The sequence below is a fragment of the Lepisma saccharinum genome, chromosome 3, assembly GCF_977018435.1.
Source record: "Lepisma saccharinum chromosome 3, izLepSacc3.1, whole genome shotgun sequence".
Classification (NCBI taxonomy): Eukaryota; Metazoa; Arthropoda; class Insecta; order Zygentoma; family Lepismatidae; genus Lepisma; species Lepisma saccharinum.
The window spans coordinates 22,439,218-22,457,756 of NC_139231.1; the positions used below are offsets into that span (position 1 = coordinate 22,439,218).

The 18,539-nt window shown below is 36.6% G+C and overlaps 1 protein-coding gene across 1 annotated transcript in view; it reads right to left on the bottom strand.

Annotated features, from left to right (window-relative positions):
• Nucleotides 1-446: 446 nt before the first annotated feature.
• LOC145985723 (uncharacterized) overlaps nucleotides 447-18,539 on the bottom strand; it is a 141,538-nt gene continuing 123,445 nt past the window's right edge. The window contains exon 3 of the mRNA XM_083119780.1: nucleotides 447-740. Coding sequence (XP_082975906.1) covers nucleotides 679-740 — 62 coding nt within the window. The 3' untranslated portion in view covers nucleotides 447-678. The remainder of the gene's footprint in view (nucleotides 741-18,539) is intronic.

The window sequence follows — 18,539 nt, forward strand, 5'->3', positions numbered from 1 at the left end:
GGAATGGAAATTCATGTATAGCTTGAAGATTAACATTATTACAAATTAAGGATGCGTATCATTTGTGAATATTGAGGTTGACTGAACTTCGAGACAAACAGAAGCAACATTACCGAATATCTAATTAAAATTTAATTTCCAATTCACAAACTAAGCATACAAAGGAATTATATGCACATGAAAACATAAAATTAAAGTTAAACTAAATTCCAGAATCATTAGAGTTTTCAAAATTATTTAATGTACATTCAATAGCAGTACAGTGGAATGCACAAGTATTGGTCGGCAAATTGCCCATGAATATTTTCACTATTGTTTCTCTTCCATTGTAAGTGTTTTTAAGGAATTATTTTTACGTATGCTGGCGCAGAGGATGTTTCGTGTTTCTTTCAATTCCCGACGCTATAATTGCATAAGACACAGAGAATTAACTTGGTGGTGGACAATTTGCTTGGTAATACTTATGCACCCCTCTGTACAGTAATAATTCTAAGCACAATAGACAGTTTAGAAAGTGAGTAAGAGCTGACAGGACATTACATTCAATGGGAATGAATAACTAAATATACACAATATTAGGATTGAAACATGAATGCAATATTTGTCTTCTTACATATATCGTTCTATTTCCAATAGTAACTCAGTCTAAGCAGTTATGGAACATAAAGCGACGGCCAATTATCCTTCTGTGTTACTTAAACCATCTTCTGTAGAATTGCTGGTGGTAAGGGTTTGCATATCTACAACAAAAAAAGAGCAAATTACGAGTACATGTGAATTACTCTTTCAATCTCTAAAAACATATATAATCATAACTTCTAGTGTCAATATTATTTCAACCATGATGTGACACTACGTTTTTGCATTGAACATGCAGACATTTACAAAAAAAAATAATAACATGCAGACATTTACAAATAAAACTACTAACATTGGAAGATTTGGTTGGTTGGTTGGTTGATTTGTTTTTTTAAGTCAACTTTATGGACAGTAAGGCTAATCAACACTAGGCCTACGGTTTAAAGTGGAATTGGAACCACTGTGTGCCTCCACCGGGTATCAAACCCGGGACATCTTGATTACAAGGCGGCGACACTACCACTGCGCCATCGGGGAGGCCCCTAACATTCGAAAGTAATCATGCTGAGTGAGTATACAGTATGACTAGTTCACAGGATTTATGTAAAATAAATTATTACATACTTATTACGAATCGTATCAAATAGAATTTCTAAACAATTATGATTCTTTTTAGTATTGTGTAATTTCTTTTTACAAGCAGTTTTGAGTCCTAAATGTGATCACTTAGTTGTCACAGTTACTATCTCAAATAATGGAAAAAGTAACCGTCTGGCCCGACCCTGTGGCCGAGTGGTTGGCACATCGCGCTGCGACGCCAAGGGTCCCGGGTTCGAATCCCGGTCGGGTATGGTTGTTTGTGAATGTCTATTTTCATCCATTTCATCATTTCATCACTCATCCCCATCTTCGCAAATTAGCCAAGAGGCACAAAACGCGAAGTAAAATAAACTAAATCAATCAATCAAGTAACCGTCTGACTACCATGCTAAAGGTCCCTGGTTCGATCCCCGGCCGGTTCAAATCCGGGAACTTTTCTAACGATGGAAGCGGCTCCGGCGCCCACCCAGCGTCGAATAACATGGGTACCTGGGGGAAACCCTGGGGGGGGGGGTAAAGGCGGTCAGGGGCGTGATGCTGATCACATCACCCCCACTCATGACCGGATCAAGAAAGTGTGGGGCGTTACCTCCACACCCCCTATACGCCTTCATGGCATGGTGCTAAGCACAGGGGAACACTTTACCTTTTTACCTTTTTACCGTTGATGAGATTTTTGTCTACTGGTTTAAGTAGATCCGTTGGTGCTTTCCCCAAATGTGCAATGGTTTTCTATGGTTTCTCAGTAGATCAATGGGTGTTTTGCAACATCTACTGTTTTCAATATCTGAACTATATTGCTATACTTTACAGTAATACAAATGTACAGATAACGTATTTTATTAGTTTCAGCATACTGTTATTACATGAAACAGAAGAAATAACTCGCATTTTCAAAACTACCAATATTCTCGCTTGTCTTTATCACTTCGAAAATGATTTCTCTAAGATAGCTGCTATACTACAAGAAATGAATTCAAAACTAAAGTAACAGTTCAACCACATGAGTAGTATAATTGATGCTATAGCTGGGACAACAAATGATGAGCCCCCCTCAGGCAGAATTGGCCACACTTAAAACAAGCTCAACATGCCTATATGAGCTTTTTGCTCAAGTGTAGCACCCTGTCTAATCCAAGATTTTTGTAAAAATGCCCTCGGGAATTTCCCGAAGCTACAGTGTACAAATGATGAGCCCCCTCAGATTGATTTGCCCATACTTACAAAAGTTGCATCAGCCAGATTGTTGTCCATAAGCTTGTTAAAAATAAGCCCCTTCTTGATATTGTTTTGGATACACTTGAAATTAAGCCAAAATCCTCATAAAACACACACCCACACACACATATTTACTTCCGGATTAAGTTCAATTGGGCACCAGGCTCAACTTGCATATCTAGTACTAAAACAATGTAATTCTCCTAGAATTGCTCTGTGACTCTCTCATTTCTTAAATCATAAATATATGATTTTTCCCCTTTGAGAATAACACTACATATAGTGTCATCAGGGAGTGTATTGTGGAATTCACAGATAATTTTAATGTTTGTCCTGTCATTAACCACAACTTGTTTCCTTTTTGAAGTGTTGATGACAAACATGGGTCTCTGTGCTTTGAATTCATCTGGTGTGTAATACATGTCAGTATTGCCAGTAGTGACCCTTTTGTATGCTGTAAATGCTTCATATAATTTAAGGAAATCATCCTTGGACATGTCTAAATTATAATTTTCTCTAGGAAATACCTCATTTCTGTCATTTTTAAGATAAATGTTCTTGATGTTGCAGCTATCAAATTTACTTGAATTTTTTTCCTGATTATTGTGTCTTCCAGTCTGAAACAATACCACCACAAAATCCGGCATGTCATATTGTATACTGGAGAATGAATTTGTAGCATCAAACTCATAATAGGTACCAGTTGCGGGCTTCTGTACACATTGATATGTATAAAATTGTAAAGGAACCTGTGGATTTTTTATTATATTTGCTTTGTATTTAAGAGCATAACTGGCTTCATATTCAACAACTGGGATTCTTAGCTCCATAGTCTGAATAATGCACTTGCCCTCATCAGGTAGGGTATTGGGCAGAGCTTCCCCGGTAGAATTTATTGCACTGTAACTCATCAAAGCATTATTATCATTGGCAGCTCTTCTAAATGTAATTCTTAAACCACCCTTCCACATAATATATTTGTAATCTGAGAAGAATCCTGGCAACAGGCGCATAGGGAACAGCACTGTGTGGCTCTTAGATATAATTTTATCACCAGCCTGAAATCCACCTATTTTGTAGTAAGAAGCCTCGGTTTTGGATAATTTTAGTGTGGCCAAAGCTGTGGAGGTAATGCCGGGATAATCCACTCTGTTTATAACAACACCATGCTTTCTGATCTCAATTTCAGAGAACAGATGCGGCACAAAATTGTCCACCAATCTTATATTTGAATTTGCCGGATAATCTGCACCATCGAGCTTTACAACATCAAATTTGATGTATAGATCTGCTCTGTGGGGGTTTATAAAGCCATCCCCTACATCAAGATCAACCTCAATCTCTGTGTTGGGTTGATTTAAATTTGCAAATGTCCTCCTGTTTGGGGGGAATGATTGTAGCTCATAACTCTCAATATTTTCCATTTTTTTTTGTATGTATTTTTATTTAAATATTAATCTCTATGATTGCAGTTGTTGTGGCTCCAGCAAAATCAACTAATTCTTCTTTTTCATTAGTGACCATCAATTCAATGTTATCTATTCTATTATGGCACACAGGAAAATATAATGTTGGGGATGGAGTGTAGATGATGGGCTCCATAAATTCAGAATTAGGTTTGAATGTTGCAATGATGCCAGTTTGTTTGTGAGTGCCTATGCCACTTGATTTGGTGATCATACCCTCGGCCACATTACAGTGAATATTTAGAGTCTCTATGGCTAAGAATTTAGGTATATTAATAGCAGTGTGTTTGATGGCCGGTTCAAGTTTTGTGTTGTTCTCAAAGCCTAACAGCTCTCCTATAGTACCCAGATCCACTGTTTCTGTAGTGAGTGACAGAATTTTGAGTTAATACTATACCTCTGGGTAATTGAGCATTTAGAGTGGACAGATTATACTGCCCTGGAGTGATGACAATTTTTTGATCCCCTACTGCAATTTTGTTGTTGTGGTGTGTAATATTAGGGATCAAGTACATGCCATAAAATGCTCTGAGAGCTATTGTTTTGGGATACACTATGTCATCATGCAATTTGAGTTTCAATATTGAATTTTGGCTGGTGAGATGGAATACCCCCATGATGTTTCAGATACCACAAGGCCTTTTGAAAATTTTCAATTGATGGTTTATCTATTTGAGACATATATCTAAGAACAGATAAACACAAATGTCCACAATTAACATCTTTGAAGTTTTGAACACGGGCATTATTGTAATAAAGATTAGCTGATTTTAGATATTTTATTAAATTTTCAGGTGGAACACCTCCAAATGAATCAAACACAAATGCCTCATCTTTTAAATATTTAAGATAACAAATCCAGTGAGTGCCCTGATTTTTGTACTTATCCAAATTAACAATGCCACACTCTTTGTTGAGTGGTTGTTCTGGTAAAGAATCAGACATGTACACACCTCTAAAATTTTTGATGCCCAGTGGCTTGATTAAAGCTTCAATATCTTGGTTTGTAAGCGGCTCTTGTTTTTTTAAACTTATTCATGGCTCTCTTAACACCTTTGCCTTGTTTCTCCATGGCCAGGTTATGGCGCTTCAATTCATCTAATTCTGCCTTATTCTTTTTGGCATCTATTACTGTTTTTGCTATGGCAGCTGATCCCCCAGCCAAGCTCCCAACAGCCCCAAGTGCTGCTAAGATGACCGGGATAGTAAATATAAATCCACCCACATGTGATTTTTTTCTGGATTGTTGTAATTTTTTTAATTGGGGGTACTAAGTAATAATTTCATACCATGGCCCTTGGCAATACAAGAGCTTTTTTTCTTGCGCTGCTTTTTGGTTAAAAGACTATCAATAGTTTTAAGAGATTTAAGACCTGCATAAGGTATTTGATACATAACACCCTTGGCCTTCATTCTAGGTTTATTATATACATATTCACAGCCCCCACCCCAGTTTTTGTTTGGTGTTCATAGCTATGGTGGTCCCCAGTGCTGCTATTCTCTCACTCAAAGAAGCATCTTTGCTTACAAATCTACCAAATGCAGCCTCTTCTAATTTCTTGTCTGCAACATGTCTCTTGTCAAGATCAATGTGTGTTGTATGCTATGTCATGGTCTCTACAAGCAGCATCTAGGGGATTAACACCAGGGTCACCTCTGTTTAATCTATGGTCCAATTTTGTGCCTGGACCACAATACTGATAGCCTGGAATGTGTAGTTCAAATGGCAGCTTGTTTATAATGTCATTAACCAACCCCCGGCCCTCAGAAATATTCCAAAATTTAGGTGGTAGAGTATTAATAATTTTTATAAGATATCCAATCCCCTTAGTGTCATTCACTATAAAATTAGACAATTTTGTGCTTATCATGTCCATAATTCCAACCTTTTCATTGTAAAAATTGTGGTTGCCAGCATTTTCCTCCCCAGCTATCACCAATAACCTATCTACAATTTTCCTGACATCATCAACCCACACAAATTCTTTAGGCAGGGTGTTGTATTGTTTGATTCCACTACCAGTCTTGATCTGTGTCCATATGGGCTTGATTAAATTGTTGTATTTTGCTCCACTGCTAGACTTGACTCTTTTTTGTGTGGGATCATTGTTCTGGTATAGAGCATCTGATTTTATTAATATTTCTTTGTAGTGCTCATAATCTTGATCTGTATAGCTGCCAGGCCTCTTCCTAGTCATCAGTTCCCACAATCCAGGTGTTCCGAGATACTTAACAAAACCACCTTTTTCTCCAAGATGAGATTCTGAATATACAATTATATCATCTCCCATAAATGTTACTCTGAAATTGCCAATTCTATGTATGATGCTACCATCACGCTCTGTGTCAGCATATAAGCCAAAGACCTCATCTTTGTTGTCTTTAGGTGTGCTTAAATATTTTTGAGCAAGAAGACCCAATTCAATAGGATCCAGAGTAGCTTCAATTCTTCGAGGAGCAACAGGACTAGGTGTATGAATACTGGAAAGTGGGGTGATTGGATAATCTAATATGTTCCTAGCAGCTACAGGCACAAGCTCTGTGATCAAATTTTGATTTTGCTCTGTAACAGTTTTGATATTTTTACCTAATTCACTAATAGTATCAATAATAGGCTGTTCTGTTTGTTTGTGTTGTTCATAAATTCCTCGGTTCTCTGATATTCCATCCCTTAAATCTTTTTACAAGATAATCTCTTAATTTAAGATCATCAATGATTGGCCTTTTCATGGTTATTTATATATGTTTCAATGTCTAGAAAATTGTTGATTTTATTTCTGTATTTGCCACTATTGGGTTTTCTTGTCATATCAATTGTGACAAACCCATAACTGTCCTGGTTCCAGCACCTACTGCAAAACTTGGAAAAATCATTGTAGCTCAAGTCCCCACCTACATATTTATCATGTATATGTTTGAGGTTGGTATGGTCTTGATGAAACACACATATAAAATTGCTGTTGTCTCGGATCAGCTGCTTGGGTATTTTTGAAAAAGTCTGTGCCAGGTAGAAACAATCTATGTTCTTGTGTCGGCCCTGTGTAAAGAAATTTCTAACCTTGTTTTGATTATCCAGTATAATGTCATCAAACACAACAACAGAATTATCGAGACATTCATGAAGTGGCTTAACATCTGGTTCAAAAGTGGCAATATCCAATCCATCATATAGTTTCATCAGCTGCTGATATTTTAATTGTTCCAAGCTCTTAGAGAAAACATACAAGTGCCTGTTTTTCCAGTATAACCAGTTGGGTGCCAATAAAAAATTATCAATCATTAGTGTAGTTTTACCACAAGCTGATGGCCCAACAATAAGACATCTAATATTTTCAGGCAGCAACTTGCCATTTCTCTTAATCTGCTGTTCAGGTTCTGGCAGCCTCTTTATAACATCCCAGGTGCTCATATTATCACTTTGTCTGCATCGATCCAGCTGTGTTCTGGAAGTCCTAGCCATTTGACAAATAACTTGTTGCCTTTTCTGCGGATGATTTTTTCTATGAGATATGTGTCAGGCTGTTTAGTTTTGCTGAGTTCTTCTTCATAGAATCTGCCTTTGAGAATTTCTCCTCGGTGGTCTTTTATTATATATGTGTTAAGGGTCCCAGGTTTAATTTGAACCACTGTAAATAATTCAGTGCTCCAGTTTCTTGTAAAGCCTCTTTTGAATAAGTGCTTATATTTGCTGATTCTTACTTGATCACCCACCTTGTATTTGGCCTTTCTTGTTGTTGGCTGGTATCTAGGATAATAAACAGTCCTGATCAATTTTTGCTCATCAGATGAAGTTACTTCAGAGGGTTTCATGTTGATTGAGGAATGGACCGAGTTGTTATATTTATGTAGAAGTTCTGGAAGAATATTAATCCATTTATAATTACCTTGAAGTGTAAATTGTTTATACATAAGATTTTTTAGGGTTTTGTTGAATCTCTCTACAATTGAGGCTTTGAGATCACTGTAACTCGAATAATGTTGTATTGACTGGCTTTTAATAAATTGTTGGAACACAGAATTATAAAATTCTTTGCCATTATCTGTTTGCAAATAGCGCGGTGATCTTCCACTCTGATTGATGATTGTTCTGATGGCTTCTGTAACACATTTTTCAGTCTTGGATTTGAGTGGCACAGCCCAGGCAAATTTTGAAAATGTGTCTATTACAGTGAGTAGATACTTGTAGCCCTTGTTGATTTTGTCTAAGTTTTTCAGCTGTCCACTTGCCATCTCAATCAAGTCGCTCTGCCATAAATCATCTATGCCTTTTGTAACTACTGGCAGTCTCTTATAATTATGTCTGGCTTGTCTGTGTAATTCATCAACAATAATTTCTCTAGACATAATATGAAAACAAGAATATTGCAACTATGGGGTGTTCAGCAGCTGATACTACAGGATTTTCTAAATATAATTTGTCCCCTATTTGTATTTTAAATTCCAGAGAGCCATCATCTTCAGCATAGGCTGTTTCTAATGTATTGGGGTCTGTAAAATCCTCTAACTCTACACTGGTGATTTTTGCTTTGTTGTCAGCATTTGTTATTGATAAGGTAGGGTAGTGGTGTGCCTGTGGTTGAAGCCAATATTTGATCTTGATTGGTCTAAGTGTGCCCCCAACAAAAAAACTGGTAATAAAATTGTGCAGGGGACAGCATATATATTTTGCCACCTGGTGTAAATTGTGAATCATATTCTTTGTTGGGGATGCTGTAGAATTCAAGAATTACTCTATGTTTGGGATTCTCAATTATACCTGTTATTTCTTTTTCTGCTGTAAGCAATCTGCTTGTTACAGATTCAAGATGCTCATTGATGGTCCTAACAACATCATCATGGCCTGGCTTGATTTTTGTGTCCACAACAAGTTTTTTGTATTGTTGCACAATTTCTTGTAGCTGGGTGGCAAAAACAGACAGAGCATTTGCTTGATTGGATTCCATGGTCCCTAGCTGTTGCTTGATATTAGCTACAATTTGTTGCAAATTTTCAATAACTGCCAATTTTGAATTTTGAGCAGTAAGATCATGGACCTGTCTTCTGATATCCTCAAACAGGGCATGCAGTTCATTAATATGTTGATTAGTTGGTAGAGTGGCCACTGTCTGAGTAAGTTGTTTGATCTCTGTCTGGATATTCTTGATATCTTCTGATTTCAATATGCGATTCACTGCCCTCTTAATATTTTTAAGTTCCTGTGATATAGGCAGATTTGATACAGTATTTTGCAAAGATTCAAGCGCCAATTTCACATTGTTTAATTCAGAAGCATCAGCCACATTTTGCATAGAATTTTGGAGCAGGGCTATATCTGCCTGAGAGGGTGTTGATTGTTGTAAAATTTCAAGCTTTGTTTGGATATCATCAATCAAGTGATGAGAATGAGATAGGTCAGATTCAGTGTTGAAGTTTTCAAGTTTTGTGATCTGTTGCTGGACACTAACAAGGGTATCTACAATACCGGGCAGGCGGGATTCTTGTACATTTGTCAAATCACTTTGCACTGCTGCTATTGTACCCTCAAGATGGGTTATGGTACTTTGAATTTTTCCAAAATCTTCATATGTTTCAAGTTGCAGCTTGATGTTGGCAACACTCCGAGTTATTGCACTCAAAGCATCAGAAGATGGCAAGTTGTTCATAAAATTTTCAAGTGTCTCAATTTTTTCTTTAACCTCGGCTATGGCATTGTTCAGAGGGTCCAGATTAGGTATCTCCAGTGACTGAATCTGTTCCTTTAGAGTGGAAATCACTAGATCAAAATCTTCTTGTGATTTTATGCTTTTGACAATTGTTTGGAGCTGTGTGTGGACATTATTTATCTGCTCTTCTAATTGTTGTTTCAATTGCTCAGAGTTGTTAGCCTGGGTCTTAAATTTGGCTTGAAGAGCTGCTACAGCTTCTTCTAAACTTTGAAAATTATCCAATGTGGCCAGGTCAGTATATTTCTGAAGCAGCAATTTGAGTTCAGAATCAATTTTAAAAAGAGGGTCCATGCATTGTGATTGTAAATTTGTAATTTCTAATTGAAGACTGGCATTCAGTGTGGTTTGTAAAGCTTGTAAATCACTTCTTAATTTCTTGACTCTGACATCAAGCATCAGAATCCGTTCACTGTGATCTTCATGTCTTGTATGGCCAAATATATCATTAGGCATTTTTGTTTTAGTGGTTATTTATTATTGAATATCTAATTCTTAATTCTATAAAAAAAGGTATAAGCTTGTCATAGGATCCAGGGACCTCAATATATAAGCAGTCACCAGCAGAAACAGTATAAACAGTGCCAGAAATCATGTTTGAGTGCTTAATTCTATAAATATTTCTCCCTACTGAAATTTTGACATCACCCTCAGGAGTTGTAATAAATTGGAATTGACCACCTACAGGTAATTGGTAATGATTTAAATTATTGTTAAATATGTACAATGTTTTACCTGTTTTATCATCAACATCTGTAAGTATGCTGTTCAGATGAATAATTAACAAAGCACTCAGTTTAGATATTATATCATAAGAGGGTTGTGGTGTTGGCAGCTCCATAATAGCCTGTTTTTTGAACCAAAATAAGTTCATAGGCATGTTTATTTATTTCAAATCATGCTCTGTAATTGGGCATTGTTTGCCACTTTTCAAATCACAATGACCCCATGGTATAGTATGTATGCCACATGATAAAATACATCTCTTATCATCATGTGGGTCCAGAGCCACTTTTCTTACAATATTGCTAGTCAATAAGTGATCCACACTCTGAATTCTATTTTCTGATATTCTAATTGTGCTACATGATTTGAGACAATTTTTGTAATCCTCAAATTCAAGCTCTTTGTCCACAGTTACTCTGCCAAAGCCCTTAGCCTTTTTGGCAACAACACCACTACATGTTTCAAAACTGTACATCTTGGCCCTTAACCCAGCAAATGCCACAATAACATCACCAAGTGTCTCATCTTTTAACTTGCCAGGCACCTTTTTGTTGTGGGGTTGAATTTTTGAATGTTCAGTGGTATCAAAATATTTAAACAATTCAGGCTGTGCTATATCTTGATAAACATCTTCTGTTTGAATATCAAGAACAAAACTATCTGTGTCCATGTACATCAGTTTTACACGATCCTTATAAAAAGGCTTCAACACATTATAATACAATTTTAACATATGTAATTTGGCCAATTCCAATATCACAGCCCCTACATAAATATGCTTATCAAACTTAATCTTTGTTTTTTTCATGTTGAAAAGTGCCATATTTTCATCATAAATTCTTCTGTAGTTCAAATTAGGCTTTGCAATCAATTTTTTGCTCCGGCTGGGGTCAGTAATTATTTTAACATCAATATGTTTTCTGACATTTTCAATTGTTTTGCCATACACTGAATTGACCATCAATTTAAACAAGGTCTTATCAAATTGGCTCATTGCAGATGTTCGAAGCTCTGTGTTTGTATCAATATATGGCTTCAACCATCTTGAGTGCCTGAACCTCAAAACTTTTCCAACTTTTGTCACTTGAACACCATGATTCATCAGGAACTGGAGGTTTTTGTAATATATGACATAATCCTGTTTCGGCTCTAGAGTCATCATCAATATCTTCTGTTTAGAGCCAGGTGAACACTCAACCTCAGGAATTGGGGGCAGATCAGAAAATGTGTTGTGTAAATTATCAGGAATTGTCAGATCAACCTCTAAGAACAGGCCATAGTTACTGTCATCAAAATCTTTAAGATCTTCAATATTGAAATCTTCAACCCAGTCAAGCCCTGCATATGGCAATTTATCCATCATAGCATAACCATACAGGCTGTTTGCATCCACATACAGTATATAATTTGATGGCAGTGCTGGATCATAATCAGGAATATATTTGTTATTTGCTCTGGCATATCTCTGAGAGCATTGCACCATGCCTCCTCTTATACATTGCTCCATAAACAGATACATGTCCTGATCCTGGATCAGATCCAATTGCATTTTAGTGTTTAAAAACATTGCAGCCCATGCTAGGCCTGGCGCACTGTAAAAATACATTGGATCCAGCTTATAATTTTGCATGGAAGATTTTCTGAATGCCTGCAGTATATCAGCTAAGAGGGTCACATCAAGTTTTAAATATGCCTTGTGATAATCACCAAATGTCTGGCATTTTAAATTGTTCCACATCAATTGGGCATGGTGATAATCATCATCAGTGATTCCAGATGCTCTGATTTTGCTGTAAAACTCTTGTTGTGGTGGCAGAGAACACTCATCAAATTTAGAAAAATCTGTAACATAATCATATGGATATACACCCTTCCGCCTAATTAATTTCAGGTCCTGATTTGGAAACAAAGCACATGTGATTTTGAATTGATCATCAGATAATTGAGTGGGCAGTGTAGCCAGGCTAGCCGATAAAATTCTGTATGAATCAAGAAATCTTAAGTGAATAGGAACACCATTAACTTTAATTATTTTGCTAATAGCAATATATTTTTCATTATTTTCAGCTAAAATATTTAAATTCTGCTTGTCAAACCCCTCGTACCTGATCAAATGATGAAAATCATAATTGGATGCACCATGGCAAAATATGGGGACAAATTTTGGTCTCTGGATCTTAATATTGCAGCTATTACACAGGGCCATTAAGAATTTACCATCTGTATGAGAATGGTGATGATCCTTGATATTTGCATCTGAAAATTCAGAATCACATACCGGGCATTTTTCTGCATTGTTGAAATCTTCAATCTGTTTCTCTGTTAAAGGCAACATGGGTTTTGATTTTAATAAGACATTAGATGCTATGTCACGGCACTCATTTTCTATTCTATGTGCAAATTCTTTGATGGCATCTGCTCCCATGTATAAATCTTCTTTACTAACAACACCATCCTGTACAATCACATAATAAAAGCTGGAAGGTTCATGTAACTGGTACGATGTAATTGAAGATTCCTCAGGGTCTGGGCGACAGAATGCAAGAGGTTTGAGACTTGATTCAAAATCACAGACTATATATGCTGGGTGTTCCAACAAGGCTTCAAACTTTTTGAATTTGGCATTTTCACTTGGCATTGGCATCACCATATGAACAGGTTTATGGTTGCCACAGTATTTCAGATGCTCAATTAACTTGTTTTTAGCAATTTCTGCATTTTTTTCACGAACTCCATTCACCATTTTATGACCATCAAATACAGTTAAACATCTTCTGCACAACTTAAATATTCTATTAGATTTGTCTAGTTGTGTTCTGACTAAAGCTTGAAGATTATGTATCAAAGTGTAATGATAAGTGCCATCCTCTTCAATTAAGAGCAGATCAATCGGAATAGCAGATTCATCATCAAGTGTACTGATTCTGAGAGGTTCTATCAAGCAATTGCCACGGCCAGTAGAACAAGTAAATACATTAATAGATAATTGTTTGCCATTCATATGCCTGGCCTTTTTTTTTCAAATTTATCAATATTCTGAACAGACATTGGATATTCTAAACCCTCCATTGCCTCATCAAAATTGTGTTCATATTGTTTATAATAACTTATTCTCTCAGGATGATCTAAAACTGGAAACAAAGCAGCTAAAATACACCACAAAAAGCATTTCTGGTCGGTATTTTCTATGTTAACCACGGCTCTTTTGTTTTTAATATTGGCAGGTAATGGCAGATATGTAGATATTTGTAATGGGCTGAATTCAGAAATATTAATATATAACTTGTGTGGAGAACCGCATAGGCTCCATCCAGACTCTTTTCCAGCAAATTCAGAGTGTTTAATATTCAATTGATCTATCAAACTGCTTATTATTTTGTCTGAATTTGTATTTGAATATACAGGTACAGTTTCTGTTATGTGGGGCTGTGTAAATTTTGTGCCATTTGGCTTCTTATATTGTGTAAACAATTTGAGGGACAGCTTATAAGAGCCATTTTGTGCATTTAGAATTGCCTGCACATCTGGATTTATACTATTCAAAAAATTCTTAATGTCACATCTTGGCTCTGATACAAAACGCTGATCCCTTAATTGGCCATTAAAACTGCTATGGATGGGTTCATAGCGTGGCTGCTTTGCTGCTCTAGCATTAACAGGTGCTTCATGCTTCCTTTTCAGACCAGATGTAGATGGTTGTGGGGGCAATGTTGATGACTGTGCAGAACAAGAGCCCACATGTCTATTGAAATATGCCTTGCTAAATATTTTATGGCATTTAGGACATATTTTAGTGGGAGTTCTATATTTGCCTGGGTCACAATTCTTTTGGTGTCTGGCCCAATTGGGGCTGGATATATTCTTATTACACTGATTGCAATATTTTTGATTTGGCATTTTTGTTGTTGGTTTATTATATGAGATTTCCTGGGGTTCAATTCAAAATTTTGTACTTAATATATATATATATTTTGTTCAGCTGTGTGCTTTGTATATTTCTTGTGTATATTTAATATGTTAATATTATTAATTTTTATTCTCGGTTTATTATACAAAATTTTTTGGGTTTTAAATCAAAACTCTATGCTTTTTATGACAGGTTGTAAAGCTAATAGCCTACAAGTGGAAAAAGAGAATAAATATTGATCTACACTGACCTTCCGCAAATGCCTGAACAGACATGCATGTCCTAGAAAGGCAATGACCTAGCACTGTGTTATGTATTGATTTTTGTATATAACAGGCTGGGACAGATATAAGCCTGACTCTAAATAAGAGTGGATTACAACAAACAAGCTGGATGCAACAAATATCAGATTTTTTATACAAAATATAAGCCCTTTTTGTTCAATATACCAGAAATATATTTAATATGAATAATAAGAAATATTATATATTAAACCAAACAGGCCTGTAAGTATGAGAAGCACTGTAACAACACATCTGTTCTCCTCAGCCACTCTCACAATACTGGCTGAGGAGTAATGCAAAATCTCTTTATATACCCTAAGCATGGATTAAAACATCTGAAACAATAAAGCAATCAGAATATAACACATCATCACATTATGTCATAATTAACCAATCAGAAAACAACACATGCATAATATTGGATAATAATTTGTTGCACAGCATGATGTAATAGCTCTTGCATCATAATTTGTTGCATAATATTGGATAATTTGTTGCACAGCATGATGCAATGGAAATAAACCAGAAGTAAATATGTGTGTGTGTGTGTGTGTGTGTGTGGGTGCGTGTGGGTAGGTGTGTGCGTGTATGTGTATATGTGTGGGTGTGTGTTTTATGAGGATTTTGGCTTAATTTCAAGTGTATCCAAAACAATATCAAGAAGGGGCTTATTTTTAACAAGCTTATGGACAACAATCTGGCTGATGCAACTTTTGTAAGTATGGGCAAATCAATCTGAGGGGGCTCATCATTTGTACACTGTAGCTTCGGGAAATTCCCGAGGGCATTTTTACAAAAATCTTGGATTAGACAGGGTGCTACACTTGAGCAAAAAGCTCATATGGGCATGTTGAGCTTGTTTTAAGTGTGGCCAATTCTGCCTGAGGGGAAGGTAGAGCTAATCGGAGAAAACATTTAATGGAGAATTGCACATAATGAAAACTTTTCAGTCGATATTTACGGAGGTGTCCTTGCATTGAACTCGAATGGGAAAAGGGGTACAATTAGTATGTCCTGAATTGCCACAAACATAAATAGTAGTTTCATTTGTTCAATTCATCAGAATTCATTTGTTGTCCCAGCTATAGCATCAATTATACTACTCACATGTATACCTAACGACAGTTACAATATTGGAGGGACAGAATACTTAAAAATTGTTGTTACAGTGGAAAGAAAGAGGGTGGTGTAGTGGTTAGAGTTCTCGATTGGGTTGCTAGTGGTCCCAGTTTCGATTCTCCTTACGGTGTGTTCTCTTTTTTTTAATTCTCCTTTCATTAATGAACAGCATGCTGACATTATTTGTAATACCAGAGTAAAGTGGTTACATTGTTCAGCATCTGGAATTTATGAAAAAAATATTGAAAAATTGAAATGACACACGTTGTAAGGGATATTTCATGTATAAGATCGTGAATATTGACAAATAATAATGAAACTACTATTTATGTTTGTGGCAATTCAGGACATACTAATTGTACCCCTTTTCCCATTCGAGTTCAATGCAAGGACACCTCCGTAAATATCGACTGAAAAGTTTTCATTATGTGCAATTCTCCATTAAATGTTTTCTCCGATTAGCTCTACCTTCGTTTTCTATGTTCCAAACAAGTATTCTTTGCACATTACATGTAGGAAGCGAGTTGCATCTACATTTCACATTGGTCAGCTCCTTTTACCAGTTTTCAGGAGCGAAAGCTTGTAAGGTAATGGTTACCGTTAAGGATTATCAACCTGATGTTTGTAGGTTCAAACCCCTCCGGTGGCAGAAATTTTCGTAAGTTTTAGACATATCTCATTGTGTTCATTGTCCACGACGTATGAAACGGAATGATTCAGTTTGGAATTAACGATGGAGGGAGGGAAATATTAAATTACAAAATCTCCATTTTATCGAACTGAGAATTGGAGAAAAATTGGATAATTCTTACAAATATTAAAATGACATTCATGCTTTTAGTGATATAACCGCAGGTAAAATCAAAGATCTTACGTCGAAGATTTTTTTCTTGCTCTGAACTCAGCCGAGAAGCATTTCGCACCGATCTAATACATTCTCCAATACATTTCAAAATGATTGAATGTTTCATTGATAATTTGATCAATGCATCAATTCTTGACGCTGAGACGATATTTTCTGCAACTACCTCTTCTCTCCTCTCGACCCCAGTCTCTTCTGTTCTTCTCCTCTCCTTGTCTTTCTTCTCTTCCCTCCTTCTCCTCTGATTTTATCTAATATCGCCTTCCATACTTTTCTCGCATCTTGTCTGCATTCCACTTTTCTCCACTCCTCGTATCTCCTCTCCTGTATCGGTTTACGACTCCACTGCACTCTTATTCTCTTCTTTCCATTCTTCTATTTTTCTTTGTTTTACTCTACTCTCCAATCCCCTCTTCTCGTCTCCTCCACTCCTCTCTTCTCGTTTTCGTCCTCTCTTCTCTTGTTTGCTCCATTTTCCTCACCTCTCCTCGAATCTTCTTCCTTTCTTCTCACAACTACTCCTCCACTCGTCTATCCTCTTATTCTTCTCTCCTCTACATTTCCTATTCTCCTTTCGCTCTCTCTTTCTCTCTTTCTCCTCTCCTTTGTCACCTTTCGTTTCCTCTCTTTTCTTTTCTGTAGACTCATAAGCGATGAAATACTAGAAAACTTTTTTCTTTCAGAAAGAATTTGGTCATTTGCAATGAAATAGTGATATTTTTATAATTTTATACAATAGTACGTGTTTTTATTTCTTTAGCGTATTTCATAAATATCTATTGTTCATGTGGAAATCCTGAAATTGAGCCTAACCCTCTATACTCAACCCACCAAGACCTTGCGTAAATTGGGTTGCCTAGTTTAAAATGACTTTTGAGAGACACTGTACAAGTGGTAAAATATTTCACATTTTAACTAATGTACTCAAGCTGCTTTAGTGGCGTTAGATTTTAAAAGTGCCTGTGACTCCCTCAGACATGACTATCTTTTCCAATACTTTGGAAAAGTGGGATGTGGAGATTTCTTTGTACAATATATACAGAGCTTATACAGAGAAGCTAGAGTTCAGTTATCTATTGATGGTTTTCTGTTGTGCGTAAGCAGATGATGTGACGGTAATAGTGAAAGACCGGCTAGACTTGACTCGTATGGAGGCAGTACTTGAAACGTTACGAAAGCAGACGAGACTTAGTTTGAACCAGAAGAAATCTAAAATCTTACCCCTAGGGCATAACGCCACTCTGTGGTGGCTATACCCAGTGTAAATAAAGTGACAATGTTGGGAATAAACTTCAACACGATTACGGGACTGTCTCCAGAACGTTTATTACTATTCTCCCAAAAATCCAGGCAGTGTTGAACATGAACCCTTATAGACAACTATCCTTACGCTCTAGAATACAGTATGTGAACATGTTTGCATTATCGAAGTTGTGGTATGCTGTGCAAGTTATGCCTGTTCCTGCGAAAATAGTGGCGCAAGTACGAAAGATGACAACGTGCTTCATATGGCATGCACATTTGTTTCACGTCGCACATAAAAAGTTATGGCTCCCAGCAAGTAAAGGAGAGTGGAGAGACAAGCCTCAGCCTTGTTTCTACAACGGAACATTGAGTTACTACTTCACTACCCTGATAGTTTAACAGCAAGATTACTGCATACTCTGATAGATGAAGTGGAACTCCGAACACGCAATTCATCCAGGGAAGATCCCTAATAACTACATTTATCTATTTGAGGAGAACTATTGTCGAGTTTTGCTATCTTCTAATCGGTTCACCTCACATGGATGTCGATGGCATGACAGTGAAATTTTTCTATAACCAATTAACTTGCAGGTTACATCACCAACCACGAATTGTGCTTCTCCGAACTAATGGAGAAACGTATGGAGAAATATATCTGCATCCGATCTTTCTAACCGCGTTCGATCTCTATGATACATAGTAGTTCATGATGCAATTGCGACCGGTGCTAGAAAGTGGCGATGCCAAATGACTGACAGTGCTTTGTGTTCAAATTGTCCTCAAGCTGAAGACACTTTACCACATCGCCTAGTAACATGCACCGCAACG